General features: G+C 33.5%; 1 protein-coding gene across 1 annotated transcript in view; it reads left to right on the top strand.

The window, feature by feature from the left end:
- The first annotated feature begins 340 nt into the window (after positions 1–340).
- Positions 341–18,748, top strand: part of LOC142317611 (uncharacterized) — a 36,177-nt gene continuing 17,769 nt past the window's right edge. Inside the window, exons 1-7 of the mRNA XM_075354168.1 lie at positions 341–358; positions 1,078–1,454; positions 4,092–4,257; positions 4,663–4,782; positions 7,937–8,313; positions 10,231–10,396; positions 18,500–18,628. Coding sequence (XP_075210283.1) covers positions 341–358; positions 1,078–1,454; positions 4,092–4,257; positions 4,663–4,782; positions 7,937–8,313; positions 10,231–10,396; positions 18,500–18,628 — 1,353 coding nt within the window. The remainder of the gene's footprint in view (positions 359–1,077; positions 1,455–4,091; positions 4,258–4,662; positions 4,783–7,936; positions 8,314–10,230; positions 10,397–18,499; positions 18,629–18,748) is intronic.

Consider the following 18,748-nt stretch of genomic DNA (forward strand, 5'->3'; position numbering starts at 1 on the left):
ATTATTTATTCATTCAAGGTATCATCTTTTGAGAAGAAAGATGGATTACTGCAAGATCTTTCCTCTGAGTGCGAACTGCTAAGGAAGCAGTTGGAGATGTATGAAGCACTGAAGATGGATCTAGAAAATGTTCAAAAAAATTATGAGGTTTTGCTATTCTTATTATGTTTTTAATGCAATTGCTACTTTAGCAGGATTTATTACACAGAAATGATACTGAGCTAAGTAGAAACCACAAAAGAATTCAATCATTATAAAATATTCGATGTTCAATACATCACTTGTTTTGATTTTGTGGGTTGAATTAGGATACCACTTGACTTTAACGTCATGTATACAAATGCATGAATTTTGCAGAGTAATTTTACTCTGTAAATTCACTTGTAAATGATTTACTGTTTTTTCTAGGTGAGGTAGTAAACTTCCTCAGTGACAATCCCTCAGGTAACAACCAATGAATGTGTTTGACTCCAGCTTTCAGATACTTTACTTAGATTTGGAATATTTTTTTTTTTATTTAGTACTTATTTTGCCAAATATATGCAGAGAATATTTTTAAAAAATAGTAATATATTACTTTTCCGACAAAACAAAAATTTATTGATGTTCTACTGCACTATTTACAAAACATATTTAAGAAAGAACAGTAGAAAATTGACACTGTTTAAAGTACCCGCATATTCTTCATAAGGAACTACGTAAATATCAAAAACTAGTTCTTTCTGTATTGTAATTTACAAACACATGAGTTAGGTGGTTGTGGTAATAACAATAACATTTAAACTTTACTATACATGCTGCACATGCAAATTGTAAAGCAAAATCCCTTTTATTCTTGAAAGATAATGTATTAAACCTCCTATTTTCTTTATTTTCACTTCAGAATTAAATGGAATAACCACAAATAATGAATTTTTTATAGTACTGAATAATTATTTCTAAATTTTTTTTTATTCACTGAAAAAATACAATATAAATTACAATAGTTATATAACACTTATTCACTGATTAAAATAAAAATTACAAAATAATTATATAACCACTTTTATATAGGAAATTCACTCTTATTTTTTACAGCTTGAAAAAACAGTTTCAGAAAATTTAAAAGCAGAGATTTATGAACTGAAAAACTTAGAAGCCTCAAATGAATGTGTTGTATCTGAACTCACAGACAGAAATTCTCTGCTAACACAAAATATAGAAACCTTAAAGAATGAGCTGTCTATTAGTAATAAGAAATCAGCAGAATTAGGAGAAGAAATAACTTATTATAAAACTGAATTGTTTAGTTTAAATTCTCAGATTCTATCAGATGAAAAAACAATTGAGAAACTAAGACTGATTGAAAAAGAGTATAATATATTACTAGAATCTCATAAAAACTGTGAAGATATAGAAGCTAAATTAGAAATTCTTAATGAAATGTATGCAAAATTAGAACTGGACAACAAATCGTATGTATTACTTATGATTTTTACATAACATCTAATTAATTTATAAGTTATAATATGACAATTATTATAAATTTCATTTTGGGATTACTTGCACTATTCACGGATAGTTTATTTTGCAACATATTTTCAATTCACAGAAAGTTTTTTGGTTAAATAGATTTGGCCAGAAACTAAATGAAACCTATTGATTTTGCTGTGTGGGGGTGACTAAACAACAAAATTTGAATAATATTCAATAATATTAATAGTAATAATAATATTTATGAATATTTAAAAAAATTGAGTAGCGTGAATTACACAATAAATACAGTATTTTAATTGCAGTACAATATCAATTCATTATACTTGGCTTCTAAAAGAAAACACAATTTCTTTTTTTCCTTACTCCCACAGATTTTTACCTCCACAGTTTATTTTAATTTCCACTAAGTTGTCTGACCTTTTCTACATTTAATTCTGTCAAAGAAATTATGAAAAAAATACTATTTTTCTTTTTATTTGTACTACTTTTTTCTCATCTGTGTCATATTAAATACTAAGAAAAAATTCAATATTTTTATTTTATGACAATATTTTAAGGATAGAGGAGGAGAAGCAAATAAAAGAGTGTACATATGTACTAGGGCTTTCAATTGTTTTAAAAAATATACCTTCTAAAAACCAATTTATTAAAATAGAAGAAAATTTGAATCTCCTAGATGTAATGGTATTAAAAAAAAATCTGATGCTGTAAAAATATCTATCCAACCAGTGTTTAATTTCTTGATATTGTCTGACTATTGTGGGGATCTATCAGCAAGTGTTGTCCTCTTCTTTGCAAGTTGAATGCAGATATTATAGATTACACTATCTGATTTAAATAAAATGATTCAATAAGTGTGCTTTTTTATTTGCTAAATAGTTTATGTATTGAGTTTTTCCCTCATCAGATTACAATATTTTCTGCTCTATTTTCCTTACTGTTTACATTATGTTGTGTATGGATAGAGCCACATTCTTGTGTTTGTTACTTCAAGCATTAAATCATGCAATCTATGGATATACATTTTGCGACATAGGGCTCATTCACATGAATCTCAGTTCTAATCAGGTGCAGTTGCAATTGTTGGATTTTTAGCTTACATGAATGGGACAAAATCTGTTGATGTAGCCACTAAGGAGGAGGAGGTACGTACTACTTAACTAGCCCTACCTCAAGGATCAAATGATTTATTCCAACTATACATGTTTTTTTAACTTTTCAGCAAAGTTGCCATCCGTAATGAAGTATTTTGTAAATGATTGTCTTTGAAATGAACACTATGAGAAGGGATCATCGCATTTTGGCCTTATCAGTTTGATTCATAGATTAGCCAGATATTTATTTACACTCCCAACCTGCCACTTTGATAATGCAACCAAGCTGTTGCCTTCTTTTCCTTAGGTGTGTTGTTGTATACTATGGAAAATTGCATTTAATTTAAACAAGAGACAGTATCTCAAATTATAATTCAGTTGAAATTAACCAGCTTTACTTGCTGTAATTCATTTCTTAAAATTGTGTGGTTTGGGTCTAAATTTGAATGTATTTGTGTTTACTGCTCTTTTTTGGTGATAGTTCTTTACACATCTGTCTAAATTACAATCAAGTATATATTATATCAAAGACAGAAGTCAAACCTAGCTTTCCACCAGCAGTACAGAATCTAACAATGTTTCTTACCTTATCTTATTGTTTTTCCAATTTTTACATTAAAAGCGCATTAAGTTGCTGTTAATTATTATTTTCTTTTCGCCTTTGTAGTAAGGTATTGTATGAGCCTTGTAGAAAAAAATCTACTGAATCTTTTGAACTTTTTTAAACACAATATCAAATGTGTTTAATATATTGAAGAATATATTTTTGGGAAAATCTAGTAAAGTGGGATGTAACTTTTTGGTTTCCACCTCTAATTGTTGTATGCTGTACGAGAGTGATAATCTGAATATTTTTTTCTTAATTAAAACATTATCATTTGTTTTTCAATTTCATTCTTGGTAGAGAACAAAATACTTTGGTGTAACATTAATATTTTGAGTACTATAAGAAGTGATGTGTATGAGTGGTTATGTTTTTTATTTCTTCTTACCAACAAATATTCAAGATCTGTGTGCAAAAATAATTCATTTTTATGCTTTTATAAATTATTCATTATTAGACACCGCTTATAAATTGCTTCTGTTTGTGTTATTTCCACTTCTGACTTCCACTGTACTGACTTTATTTCTTCCACAGAAATAACAGAATGTTCTACAGAGAGATGAAAGATATAAAAATTAAGCATTAGACCCAGTTTACTAAATTTAGTCTGGATTATAAGCACAATGAACCTCTGTGAAGTTTGGTATAAAAAGTCCATCGCAAAATTTAAATAGCATTCAAATTAGCCAATAAAAATTATATTTTTAATAAATTCAACAAAAAGTATTAAATTGTAAAATATTCCTTGGATAATCATCTGAAAAGAATTACCATTATGCAACCCCTAACATTTAACTGTTTGGGTGACTGTAGAACGACCAAAAAGATATAGTTCATTAACTTTATACCTAGTAATCATCACCATGACATTACTGTTAATATGTTATGTAAATCTCACTTTGTTTCATGTAACTCAGTTTGAGAAGTGAGTATAATGGTCTAAAGGAGGATCAACATAGATTACGTGTAGAGTATGATAAAGATGTGAAAGATTGGAAAAATTTGGAAAAGAGACTTAAAAATACGAACAATGAAATTAAGATCCACTTTGAAAGCAAGTTGGCTGAGGCAAACCAAAACATGGTAAGTTTAAATGCATTACCAATATTGTATACTAAATATATATTCAGAATACAGGTTCTCATTTCTTCCAGAACTTTCCTTATGGCGAGTCTAATGTACTTGTTTGAAAGTAATTGCTAAAGATAATGTCTGTAGTTGATGACATTTAGTATTTTGGAGTATTAGAGAAAAAAAATGAAATTGTTTAATATAAAGTTGTAGTTATTTTCTGTAAAACATCTTAAACAATTTATCAAGAAATATGATGTTTAGATGTCTTTCTTTCACGTTTATAGACATCTAAAAACTGTTTAATTTTAGCTTTAAGATAAATGTTTGCATTTCTGTATGTATAAATACTTATTTGTCTTCTGAAAAATTACAGTATAATAATAATATAACATTACGGACATTTATTGGTTACAGGTGTTATCTCTTGAAAAGAAAGATACGTTACTTAAGGATCTTTCATCTGAACTGAGAAAGCAGTTGGAAATATCCGAGGCACTGAAGGCAGATCTAAAGGATGTTCAACAAAATTATCAGGTTTTGCTATTATTACTATAATATTTCTATATTGATATTTTAATACAAGAATTATTAATACCATGTTGCCAACTGACATTCTATAGTAAATTCATTTTTTGGAAGTCTCTGCTTTCTAATATACATTTACCTGCTTGATCTCTATTATCAAATTAAAAAACATGGGTTTCATAAAAAAATATAATCTATCAACATAATGCAAGTCTGCAAGGTTCTGCAAAAATACTTTTATTTGTTATTTTTCTTAAGGCCTCTCATTTTGTATTTATCATCCTGTATTTTATTCATTGATGCATTTTTACTTTCTTATAAAAGAACAATGTTATCAATAAATCATCACATTTATTTTCTCTTCTTGTTTACTTACTTTGCTCTAATTTATCTTTCAGATCTTTTATAATTCTTCCGTGTGAGAGTTGAAAAGGAACATGAGACAGACAACTTTTCTCCTCTGTACCAGTGTTTATTGGCTGATGTAATACAAAGTAAAACACCATCTTCTTAAGCTTCATTTAGTGAATTAGTTCCCACACATCATTGACATTTTCACTGGTTCTCTTGGAATTGTTTTACTTCTCATGACCATGGAATTGGTGCTGGTTAAAACTATGTATATCTATTACCTTTTCTTGTATTTTATCACCTGCTTTTAATTTTTTATTCTTAATTTTCATAACAATTTTAATAAATAAAAAATTAAAACCAAATTGTTGTGAAAAAAATTTTTTTTATTATACTTTGCAAACATGAAACACCATAGAAATTGAACAAACAGCAGAAATATTTACAAAGCATGAAAGATCTGAAATTTTATGTTGTCATTTTATGCAAGAGTCCACCACATAACTAGATTCCTTTTCAATTTGTGCACAAAGTGAGGATTCTCATTATCCCTGTAAACACATTCCTGCCTCATAAATTACACATTCATCAGAAAATATCAACACTCGCGTGGACCATCACATTAGGAAATTCTATAGTAAAGCACAGCCTTCAACACACAGTTTGATCAGTCACACAGTTTGATTATAATCCATAATAGCTGGTTAGAATGCATTCCTTATTTGTGAAATTGTATGCTCTGTGCATTGTCATCCCAACAAACATATGACCAAGTGCTCAACTTTGGAAACACTCCCACACTCACATCAGCCATGGCTTTGCAACTGAAACAAGAAAGTGAGGAGTGTCTTATGTGACCTTGAGAGCAGGGATACCAACCATGTTAAAGGGATACTTACAACTTAATTTACACTGACAACTCTATAAAAACAAAATGATAAATGAAAAAGAAACAAAAAATAAAATCTATTTCTCATTTAATGAGTTTCCTAAACTTACTAAGACGACTTAACAACAGTAATCCCAGATACTTCGGTGAAGAATCGGTAGCTTTTGGAAGCCATTGATTAAGTTAATACATAAAAAATTTACCCAAAATTGATGTAAATCATTTTTGGCTGGTATCAAATTTGAATAACATCTTGTTTTGAGAATCTACACAAAAATTACTGAAGTGTTTTTGAGCCCATCATTTTAACAAATTCTCTTCTATGCCTACACACAGTAGGGTTTCATTGGTATAAAACTTGTTCAGCTTAGGGTATTTCTGTTTCTGTCAACCTTGGTAGAGGCAAGCAAATTGAAAAATAGCTTTCAGAACAATTTTTGTATTTGTGCAGTTCATTTGTATTTGTTAACTAAATATAATCTTTTTAACTTTGGTGTTGATACTTCTCTATCAGGTATTTTTTATTTGTAAAATAAATTTACTTTTTGTATAATGTATTTTAATAGAAAATTCAGTCGCGAAGTTCTCCTAGGACTTTCCCAATGCATTCTACTTGTGAAAATAATGGAAAATGAACATACGCACTGAAATGCTTTATATGTAAGTTGCAGATAGTGAACGATTTCATTTGGATTTCAGCTACTTGTGTAAAATAAGGTCTTGCTTAACTTTTTAAGACTTTTTAGTGACATTTTATTGCAACTGAGCTGAAAAATTTAATAAAATATATGTAAGAACTATATCTGCAGTAGTTTGATAAATCTGGTATAAAACCAAAACATTGGGGGTAAAAAACCCTGTTTTTTATGTTTGCACAATAATTTTGTTAAATGGTTGAAATACACATAAAATCTTTAAACAAGACTTGTTGAAAATTTACTTGAAAATTAGTGTAAGATAAGTTTAATAAATCAAATTCTTTTTTCATGATGTGAAATATTTGTAATTTTGTAAAAACAAATTTTACTGTTAAAAAGTTTTAAAAAACTGATGGAAATTATAAAACTATTTTAAAATAAAAAATTACTTTGATAATTTGTTTTTACACAGAATAACAATAAATTATTTGAAAAGTTTATATTTCAAAGTTGGCAATAAAATAACAATAGCTGATCAGCAATATTACAATACTGTATTAGTGTTTGTCATTGTGTAAGGTACTTTAAAGTATAATGGGGCACTATGAACTGTACTGTTGTTAGCGAAGGTTTTCTGTGAAGTTTAGTTTGAAGTGATTGGTCTGCCATTAAAGTAATGCCGTACTTATTTACAAACAGAGGAATATGCTGATACGTTACGCATTTTATGTGTGTGTAATGGTAATGCTACAGCTGCTGCAGTAGAATATGAAATAGCTTTTCCTAACCACAGGATTCCAGGTCCCTAAACAATTTGTGACTTTAAGACAATCATTGGGAAACAGGTTCAGTACCTAGTATTCATACCAGCTATGAATGATCTGTCTACCACGATCCTGTTATTGATGAAATTATCTATGCAGTTCACTGCAGTCAAGGAGTCTGTACATGTCTTTTTAAGCAGATTGGAGTTTAGCAGTCAACAGTTTGGAGGATGGTTAAACAGATGTTCAACATCTACACACATGACAGTCTGCTTCGCTTGTAGTTCAGCAACTGGTAGAAAAGAAATCGACAACTCCCATATGTTTTGTTTACAGAGGCACATTTCACTCAAGATTGAGGCAATTTTCAACACCATTTTAGTGACCTCCTCCCCCATCTACTCTTCCTCTATCTTTGCGAATTATACAAATTTTTTCTATTTTAATAGCTATTTACACACTGAATCTTTAAATCACAAATCTAGAGATAGTGATAATAGATATTATATTTTTTGTTACAGCATGAAAAAATAATTGCAGGGAGTTTAAGAGCAGAGGTTCATGAGTTAGAAAATTTACATTCCTCAAACCTATGTGTTGTATCTGAACTTGGTGAAAGTAATGCTGCATTAACTCAAAACTTAGAAGCCTTGAAATCTGAGTTGTCTGATAGCAACAACAAAATAGAAAAATTAGAGGAAGCTATTGCCAGTTATAAATCTGAATTGTTTAATTTAAATGCAAAGTTATTATCAAACAAAAAAAGAATAGAGGAACTTGTTTTAATTGACGAAGAGTATAAGGTTCTTCTAGAATCCCACAAAAAATGTGATGAGATTAAAGTTAAATTAATATCTCTTAATGAAATACATGCCCAACTCCTTCTTGATAATGAATCGTATGTATAGTTTTTGTTTTTTTTTTAAGTTAGTTAATGATCTAATACAATCTAATAATTTTATAATTATTAGACTATATGTTTGGTGGATTAAGGTCTAAATATGTAAAACGAAAGCTCTGTTGCTATAAGAATAAGTTGTTTCATACTGTTTACTTAGTTCATATGCTTGTTGTTTACAACCACATATAATACACCTTTTACACTATTGGTTGTATAGTACTAAATCTTGATCTTGTTCTGAAAATGTTTATCCAAAAAATCATCAGAAAGTAATTAATTGTTTAAATATGAGCATGCTTTGTTATTTTTGATGGAAATTTTTTTTTTTTTTTTTTGTTGACCTGCATTCTGATGTGATTCATCTATTTCCAGGAAAATCTTTGTTAAAAACAAAATCTTATGTAATTGTTTTTTAAATTGAATTTAAAGAATTACATATTGCTCAAAGTTTAAAATGTGTTAATATTTAACAAATAAAAAAAAGTGTATGTACATTTGGACAGGTATTTACATAATTTGGTTAAAAATAAATTTTAAATGCTGCTGAATTTGGATTTTTGAAACATTTATAATGATTGACAATTACACACATGATTTCTAAAAATGTTTTTCCTACTGCCTCATATTCAGCATCAGAATATGGCACTAATTTCTTAGTGTTTTCAATCTTTCATTAACTACTGTATCTTTCATTAACTAAGTGTAATCTTTCAACTAGTGGTGCTTGTGACACCACAAGCTCATGATGACTGTCACATGGTAAACATGTCATTTTCAGTAAAAGACATGACAGTGGATCAAAGCTACTTTGAATGGAAGGCATATAATTGGGATCACCAATCGAGTCATTCTTTGAAGGGAATGGTTGTATTTCTTGATATCTTTTAATTTATAACCAGTAACCTGCGACCCATTTTGTCCTATGTGAAATACATCGGACTCTTGTTATTATTGTCTACTAATTCAGTAGGATTGGGATTACTAACAGAAACTGAATCATAAACATTAATGTTAATAAGCCTATTTTTTATATTTCTAGTATCATAAAAGCAATGCCTATTAACAGTCACAAAGTGTACTGAAGGGAAATGCAGATGGCTCTCCAATCTTCATCTTCTTTCTTCATTTTCCCCAATCTCTTGAATAAATCATGAACTAAAAGTAATATGCTGAAAAATTAATTTAAATACATAAAAAACGTTTAATACAAAAACAAGCTGTTCTTGCATCGAGCAATTAATTGATGCAATTCTATTTTAAATTCATTAGAAGAGAACACTATTTCTCATTTAGAGTTTACAGCTATTATATTTGATTATGAGGTGTTATTGTTTAGTAATGATATTTTTATCAACCATTCATCAACATTTTTATGTTATTATTGTAGATGCAGACTGGTCTCTCTTAAACAGTGTTCTGATAATAAAGACTTAAAGAATAACAAAAATTGAATGTGATTAAAACTTAATTAATATCATTACAAATTCTAACTAATTTTACTTACTCTCAGTATTAGTTTTGTTAAATATTTCTATTATTCACAATTAAGAGTTCTGATAATAAGACAATACTAAGAGAAAATGTAAGTTTAAGGTTACAGTTATAAGAAAGGTTACAGTTAATAGAAAATTAAATTGATCTGATATAAATATTTTGTCTAGTTCATGTTAATACTACCACTAAATAATTAAAACTTTGTTTTTAAATACATCCTATAAAATATTTTATTATGGTAATTGTATGGGATTTTTAGCAAACAATATAAATTATTGTTATTATTCTGCAAAATAAACTGTATTTCTTTATTAATAAACTGAAATTATATGTATTATTGTTAATGGTTATTACATGACATTAATGTCATGTTGTAGTCTTAATTTACTTTATATTAAATTTTATTTCTTTGTAATTCAGTTTAAGATGTGAAAACAGTGCTGTAAAACAAGATCTTCATAAACTTCATGTAAATTATGATAAAGCTGCCAAAAATTGGGCAAATTTGGAAAAGGAACTTAAAAAAGATAATAATGAAAATAAGATTGATTTTGAAATGAGGTTAACTGTGTTAAACCAGAAAATGGTAAGTTTAGATTACCAACAATGTTGGAAAAAAATTTTGTTTTTTATAGATTTAATTATCATTTGTTCGTGGTTTATTGACAACTAAACGCCATAAAATTTCTTATGTATTTTTATTATGAATGATTTAAAAAAAAATGAATATCATATGTTATATAAAAAGGGTAATAAGGTATCGTTACCATAATTTTAATCTGGTTCCCTTGATGATAGGCTCAGATTTAGCTATTTTTACAGAAGACATACAATCAAAGGAACAGGTCTAAAAGTTTTTTAACACTAGTTATGAATGGTTAGATGAGGTCTCTGTAATATTCCATTCTTTTCAGGTAACATTCCAAATTATGGATTAACATTGAAAATGAAAGCAAAATTCTTTACATGAAAAAAATTCAGCAAAATTAATAACAAAGTAAACAATATTGTTATCAATTAATGGTACAGAACAAAGGGTTAAAAATATGTTGGGGTTATGAGATTATAAAGGACATCTTTAATGTTGATGAAACAGGACTTCTAAGTAAGGCAACAAAGTTTAAATGATGTATTTTAATATAAATTGTCAAAAGAACAAGTAATCATTTTAGTTCGAGTAAAAATTGGTAATTATTAATGTAGTTGGTAGCACAGATCTTCTACAAAGAAATAAGTAATTGAAATTAATGATAAAAGTAAAATTATGTTTACCTCCAGTCCTAAGTTAGAATTCCAGTCAGGCATGGTATTTTCATAACTACAAAAATTCCATTTTCATATTCCCATGCACAAGCTTTGATTTTAGGTGGTGAATTAATTGAGGCAAAAAAATAAAATCTTAGAGTAGCTGAAATGAGATAAATTTACTCTTTATAAATTCTGGATTCTTCTTAGAGGATTGGAACTTGTTTCTCAATAGCATTTATTAAGGTATTCTAGTATTATTACCCAACTTGTAATTGATAAAGCTGTTTAAATAAGATAGCTAGCTAAATTAGATGAATTTAGTGATGGTAATATGAGGGCTGTTTTTCCAGTAACGTCTCATTGACTGCAGCTATTTAAATTTTGCATGGCTGTCAAATCATGCTTGCACCCTGGCTCCTGGCATGTCTTGCGCATCTTTCACAAATGCAGACGCCATTTATAGTTGTAGTGTCACTGTATGGTTTATACTGTTATAGGGACATTATTTTACAAGCCCAGAGTCTTCTTCTGTTAGCGGTTGTCGGTGGTTACAAGAATGTCTCGCGAGAGGCGGTAACTGTGATTGCAGGCATCAAACCTGCGGATATTTCGGCTACGGAACGTAGCCAGCGGTATGTTGCTAAGAAGGCTGGCCTTCTTACTGCTGGGCGTATGCGTGAGATCGAAGACCAAGGTTTTGACTCTTAGCAAGATAGGTGGAACACTTCTTTAACAGGTCGTTATACGCATGGTATATTCCCCGATGTTAGGGAGTTGCGAGCGATTAGCTGGGTATCCCCCATCGGCATACCACTCAGTTCCTTTCAGGACATGGTGCATTTAGGGACAAATTGGCTAAGTTTAGGTTGGTTGATTCCGGCTTCTGTCCGGACTGTAGGGTCGATGAAACTGTGGACCATGTCCTCTACATATGTCCCCGGTACGAAGTTGAACGTACCAGAGTTAGTAGGGAACTCGAGAGAGTAAACTCTGTTTTGGATCTACGAGTCAACTGGAGGACTCGTAGTGAGTGGAAAGTAGTTGCTGGCTTCCTTCGCTTCCTCGCCCTGAGCAGGACCGCCGAAGGAATTTAGTAGGTGTTAGGAACCTGGGTGGCTAGGGACCGCCTGGGCAGTTGACTGGCCGAAGGTAGGCGCTTAGGCAGCGTGCCTCGGTTAGATGTATTTGTGGTATGCATTGAATCAGGCTGTCGGCGGAGTTGCGGCTGTTGTCGGTGGGCCGGACTATTCTTGCCCGGTGGGTGCGGTTGCGCTCCGACGAGGGCATTTTGAGCTAAATCACTGTCGGCGGGGCTTCTCTGGGTGCTGCTCAGGTGGTACGTAGGGGAGTCTCGGCGGCAATTGCGAAAGATGGTGAATGTCACGCGGGACTCCGCGATGGCGCTGTACGGGAGTAGGCGTTTATTCTCCTCTCCCGGGCAGACCGGAACAGAGTCAGATAGAAACTCATTAGAGTATTAAGCGGGGTTCTTAAGGGAACTAGGTCAAAATTTTGATGTTAAACTTTAGTGGGAAGTTTATTGTTGAGGCTGTTAGTGCGATCTGAGACATTCAGAAAGTGGCTCATTATAGCAGGATCTAGGCGCGGGGTCTTCTTTCTGCGGTTAGGTTTCTAGCTTAGTTCTTGAGGGCGACGTGGTAGCTGCAGGTGTCCATTGTCTTCATTCTGAAGGCATAAACTTGTAAATCTATCTCGGGGTGAACTTTACCGATGTAGATGTCCCTTGGGGCATCTGCATCGGTGGCATCTCTGCGGGGCCTAAACTGTAAGCTGTGGTGTGCATCAGTTTGAGGGCGAGAAGAAGTCCTCCGTTAAAGCCACTGCTGGCTAGGAACGGAGGGGGTGGTGTAGCGACCGGACACGCTACGAGGTGGGTTCTTCTCCCCTCGAGGTGGGGGGGGAATCGAGATGTATGGTTTATACTGTGAAGCTGAAATGTTTCAAACAATTGAGTGAGTGGAAGCCAAGGTATGTAAATGAGTAAGACGATTGGTGGGACAATGTCCATGATGAACCGTGATTCGGTTGATCTTCTGTAATCACAGACAATTTGGTGTGTGAAGTTGATGCAAAAATTTGTTCAAGCCTGACAATTCATGATTTCCATTTTGTCACTAATATTCCCACAAGTTTCAAGGTCAATGCTATACAAAATCATTTTTGAAATCTTTCAGATCAAAAAACAGTGTTCACAATGGGTTTCCAGGCTGCTCCCAGAATACCAAAAAAGGAGAATGGCTAGCTCCAACATTTTGACCAGATACAGTGAGGAAGGAGATGAAACTTTTGGACCGCACTGTTACAGGGAATGAACTTGGGTTTTTCACATCACTTCAGCTTTAAAGCAGTAGTGAATGGAAATGACATACAACATCTCCAGTCAAAGTGAAAGCCAAACAGATAATGTCAACACGCATGATTATGGTAACCATATTTTGGGTAAGACGTGTCCTGTTAGTCGATTTTATGCCCAAAGGGATAACGATAAACTCAGCTGTATACTGCGAGTACTTGATGAAGCTTCAGTGTGCCATACAGAATAAGTGACATGACCTACTTTCATCTGGATTTTTGTTGCTACATAACAATGCATGACCTCATTCTGCTGTTCAAAGATCTGAATCAGATCTTTTGGATGGGAGCAAATGGACCACCCACTGTAAAGCCCCAGACCTTGCACCAAGTGATTACCAGCTGTTCTTTGACCTGAAGGAGTTTCTCAGCTGTCAGTGGTTTGACAACAGTGAAGTGAAAACAGCATTTGGAGACTGGTTTTCTTCACAGGCAGCATTGTCTTAACAACAATTTACTAAAACGCTATGATAAATATTTAAACATTCAAGATACAAGATCTACAAAATTAGCATAAGTGTAAAGAGTGAAATAACAAAACATTTATGACATATCTTCACTAGTTTCTTTGTATTAAAAAAAACAGACCTTATTTAAAATATTAGCCTTTGTATTATTAAAAGGAAGTAAAGAAATTAAATTCAGATCAGCTACAGACTTTCAAATCAGCTTTGCATGTGATAAGGCTTGGTACTTAAATAAGAATAAATACAGCTGAAATGAAAAAAACCAATGAAAAATGCATTCTAGTATTGTATTTTATTAAAATCAACTGTTTTTAAAAATAAAAATTAGTAATTATAAAAAGTCCATAATATGAAGCTATTTAAATAAAATTGTTTTATTTTAATAGAAAAACGTTTCACAGTTGTTAAAAAAACTGATTAATGTATAGTAACTAACTATATAAAATAAATAAGTAACTAGATAATTAATCATTATGCACTTTACATAATGATTAATTCTGTTTTTTAAATACAAAAATTATTTAAAAAAATAAGTTATTTAAAAAATTTGGTTGTACTAAATGTTTTTAATAATTTATTCCAAACCATTTCAGTCATGATTGTGACCATCTTCAGTACTGCTGTTCTCATCTTTGCATCACCTGATGTTAACTGCCAGTGGAAAGCGGAAGCACTAAAACTGCTCCTGGTCCTAAGGTCTCGGAAGGGAAGCCTGTTGAAAAGCAGGTGACCTCTGGGGCTGGAAGCATAGGGCGGATTGAGGAGATGCGGGCCAAATGGTCCAAGATCTCCTCCAAAAAAGAATCGAGAGTCGCTCTTGAGTTTCGTCAGTTAGTGGACGCATACCTGAGCGAATGTTCACTGATGGTGTCGGGTCTGGCAATAAAATGTGAAGGCCTCCAGGGTGTGAACCTTGCGCTAGACTCAGTCGTCAGTCGACTGTCAGGCAAGGTCGACCAGGTTGTGGAGGGAGTTCGGGGCTTCAAGCCGGTAACGGGTGAGGCCTTGGGCGAGCTCCACAAGTCCATTAAGGGAGTCCTTGTGTTGGAGTTCTGTCCTCTATAAATTGGAACGCCGCAATGTTCCTGAAGCCCTGCAGGCCGTGGTAAGAGACTATTTTTCTAACCGCACGGCTCTGTTTAAGGATGCGCACGTTTTTTTTTTGTCTTCAGTCATTTGACTGGTTTGATGCAGCTCTCCAAGATTCCCTATCTAGTGCTAGTCATTTCAATTCAGTATACCCCCTACATCCCTACATCCCTAACAATTTGTTTTACATATTCCAAACATGGCCTGCCTACACAATTTTTTCCTTCTACCTGTCCTTCTAATATAAAAGTGACCATTCCAGGATGCCTTAGTATGTGGCCTATAAGTCTGTCTCTTCTTTTAACTATATTTATCCAAATGCTTCTTTCTTCATCTATTTGCCGCAATACCTCTTCATTTGTCACTTTATCCACCCATCTGATTTTTAACATTCTCCTATAGCACCACATTTCAAAAGCTTCTAATCTTTTCTTCTCAGATACTCCGATTGTCCAAGCTTCACTTCCATATAAAGTGACACTCCAAACATATACTTTCAAAAATTTTTTCCTGACATTTAAATTAATTTTTGATGTTAACAAATTATATTTCTGACTGAAGGCTCGTTTAGCTTGTGCTATTCGGCATTTTATATCGCTCCTGCTTCGTCCATCTTTAATAATTCTACTACCCAAATAACAAAACTTCATAATCTTACTAAGATTATGAACTTCATAAACTTCTACCTCCATAATCTTTTCTCCTCCTATTTTCACATACATTGGTCCATCTTTGCTATTTCTAATACATTTCATTACTTTTGTTTTGTATTTGTTTATTTTCATGCGATAGTTCTTGCGTTCCTACGCAAGAACTATTGCATCTTCATCTATGCCATTCGTTGTTTCTTCTAAATCCTTTTTACTCTCGGCTAAAATTACTATATCATCAGCAAATCGTAGCATCTTTATCTTTTCACCTTGTATTGTTACTCCGAATCTAAATTGTTCTTTAACATCATTAACTGCTAGTTCCATGTAAAGATTAAAAAGTAACGGGGATAGGGAACATCCTTGTCAGACTCCCTTTCTTATTACGGCTTCTTCCTTATGTTTTTCAATTATTACTGTTGCTGTTTAGTTCCTGTACATGTTAGCAATTCTTCTATCTCTGTGTTTGAACCCTAATTTTTTAAAATGCTGAACATTTTATTCCAGTCTACGTTATCGAATGCCTTTTCTAGGTCTATAAACGCCAAGTATGTTGGTTTGTTTTTCTTTAAACTTTCTTCTGCTATTAATCTGAGGCCTAAAATTGCTTCCCTTGTCCCTATACTTTTCCTGAAACGAAATTGGTCTTCTCCTAACACTTCTTCCACTCTCCTCTCAATTCTTCTGTATAGAATTCTAGTTAAGATTTTTGATGCATGACTAGTTAAACTAATTGTTCTGTATTCTTCACATTTATCTGCCCCTGCTTTCTTTGGTATCATGACTATAACACTTTTTTTGAAGTCTGACGGAACTTCCCCTTTTTCATAAATATTACACACCAGCTTGTATAATCTATCAATCGCTTCCTCACCTGCACTGGATGCGCACGTAGTTGTGGAAAAATCCGTCACCAGGGGAAGCCCCGCAGGGTTCCGTTCTCGGTCCCCTGCTGTGGAACCTGGTGTTTGATGGATTTCTGGGCTTGATATTTCCAGAAGGGGTCACGGCCCAGGCTTTCGCCGATGACTGTTTCCTTTTAGTTCGTGGTAATTCACAACCGCAGCTAGAGATTAGGGCACAGGCGGTTTTATCAACCGCCAAGGGCTGGATGGACATGCAAAATTTAAAGATTTCTGTGCCCAAGACGAAGTTTATGCTTCTGAAGGCAGACAAATTATCAAGCAGTCGTAACCCCCACATTAAGTAAAAAAGGCTGTGTAATCAGCCGAGTAAGGGTTCATAAGTACCTAGGTGTTATGTTTGATAAGTTGCTTTTTAGCAACCACATTAAGCAAGTTGCAGCGGATGCAGTCTCTGTGATGCACAAACTTAGAAGGAATGCTCGGAAGGATTACGGGCTGTTGGGCCGTCAAATGTACTTTGTGTACTGAGGTGTCTTCAAGAACATGATCGCATACGCGGCGCCAATTTGGGCGCATAGGTTGGATAGAAATAGAGCACTGCTTCAAAATTTAAGGATTGCCCAGCACAGAGCCTTGATAGTATGCACTGGTGTTTTTAAAACAACCTCCTACGAGGCTACCACCGTATTGGGAAAGACTCTCCCAGTCAATTTATTGGTGAAAGTTCAGGCAGCCATGTGGAAGTTGCGAAGAGGTCGGGAAGTCGAGGCATTTGGGATGTGGTTTCAAGCCGGGCTAGAACCGGAGCGGAATGGCGATCACAATGCACCGGATCTGAATTTCGTTCAGTTGCCCATTTCCCGCCTGTGGAAGAGACTATGGCGCCTCGCGATGGAGGCATGGCAGCTTGATGAATGACACACCACAACTAAGGGAAGATCCTTGTATAGGTTTATACAGGATCTGGGGGGATGGTGTGCCTCGGAATTCATTTTTAAGGGCAGCGGGTGCCCATGTGCTCACCAAACATGTGGGTTTGAAGCAATATCTGTTTCGGCTTCACCTAGCGGCTGAGGTCCAGTCGAACGAGCATATGATGTTCGACTGCCCTGCTCTTGGGGGGGCCCGAGACGGGCCACCCTGGAACTTAGAGGTCAGGGGGAAAACTGGCCACTCAGTGAAAACGGCGAGTCAGTGTGGCGAGAACAGCATTGTCGGACTGAGTGGGAGTTCCTCAATGAGGTAGCGAAGTTCAACCGTCATCGCTAGAGTTTTTTAATTAATCTGGGTAATACTGATTCCTATAGCGCCGCTGTGGGAAGTTTTTCCTGAGATAATGGCTGGCCACCAGCCAGATACAAGAGCTTTAAATGGTGGACAGGCACTAGCTGGCATACAGCGACCGAGCCTAAATTGCTGTATTTTATATTATTAACTTTAATGACTTTAATTAGTAACAAGGGGTTCGCCTCCTCGATTTAGAGTTAGTTTGAAAAGTGAGCGGTTGGGACACATAAGCGGGTGGTGAATAGCACCCTGCTTAATCCGCTCACGCTGATAGGCAGCTCATTAGGAGCTTTTAGGTAATGAGGTCGCTAAACTGTTTTAGAGGCAGAGTAGCCGTATCTTGGCACTGATGTTTGGTCTATGCTCTAGGGTGACCGAATGGGGTGGTGGCAGGAGAAATGCCAGTTAACCAAAAAAAATATCATATTGTAGAAGAAATGATTTTGATATTGACTGATGTATTAATTGGTGAGCGATTAATGTTTTTTAACAAACAAGCCAAATAAAAATAACTGGACTTGTTCATGGTTGGTGTATTCATATTATCTATTGAGTTTTTATTTTTTGGGGGTTTTTGAAAATAATGTATAAAAGAAAATATGTAAATGATTAAATGTGATTACAGTTAAGTAAATTAAACGTTTGTGTGCGTGCATGTGATATTTGTTATCTGTTTATTGTTATCTCTTTGATTGTTTATTCATTCAAGGTATCTTCTCTTGAGAAGAAAGATGGATTACTGCAAGGTCTTTCATCTGAGTGCGAACTACTAAGGAAGCAGTTGGAGATGTATGAAACACTGAAGATGGATCTAGAAAATGTTCAAAAAAATTATCAGGTTTTGCTATTATTATTATTATTATTTTTGTAATGCAATTGTTACTTTGGCAGGATTTATTACACAGAACATGATACTGAGCTAAGTAGAAACCCCAATAGAATTCAATCATAATAAAAT

Source organism: Lycorma delicatula, chromosome 1, assembly GCF_047948215.1.
Source record: "Lycorma delicatula isolate Av1 chromosome 1, ASM4794821v1, whole genome shotgun sequence".
NCBI classification, from domain to species: domain Eukaryota; kingdom Metazoa; phylum Arthropoda; class Insecta; order Hemiptera; family Fulgoridae; genus Lycorma; species Lycorma delicatula.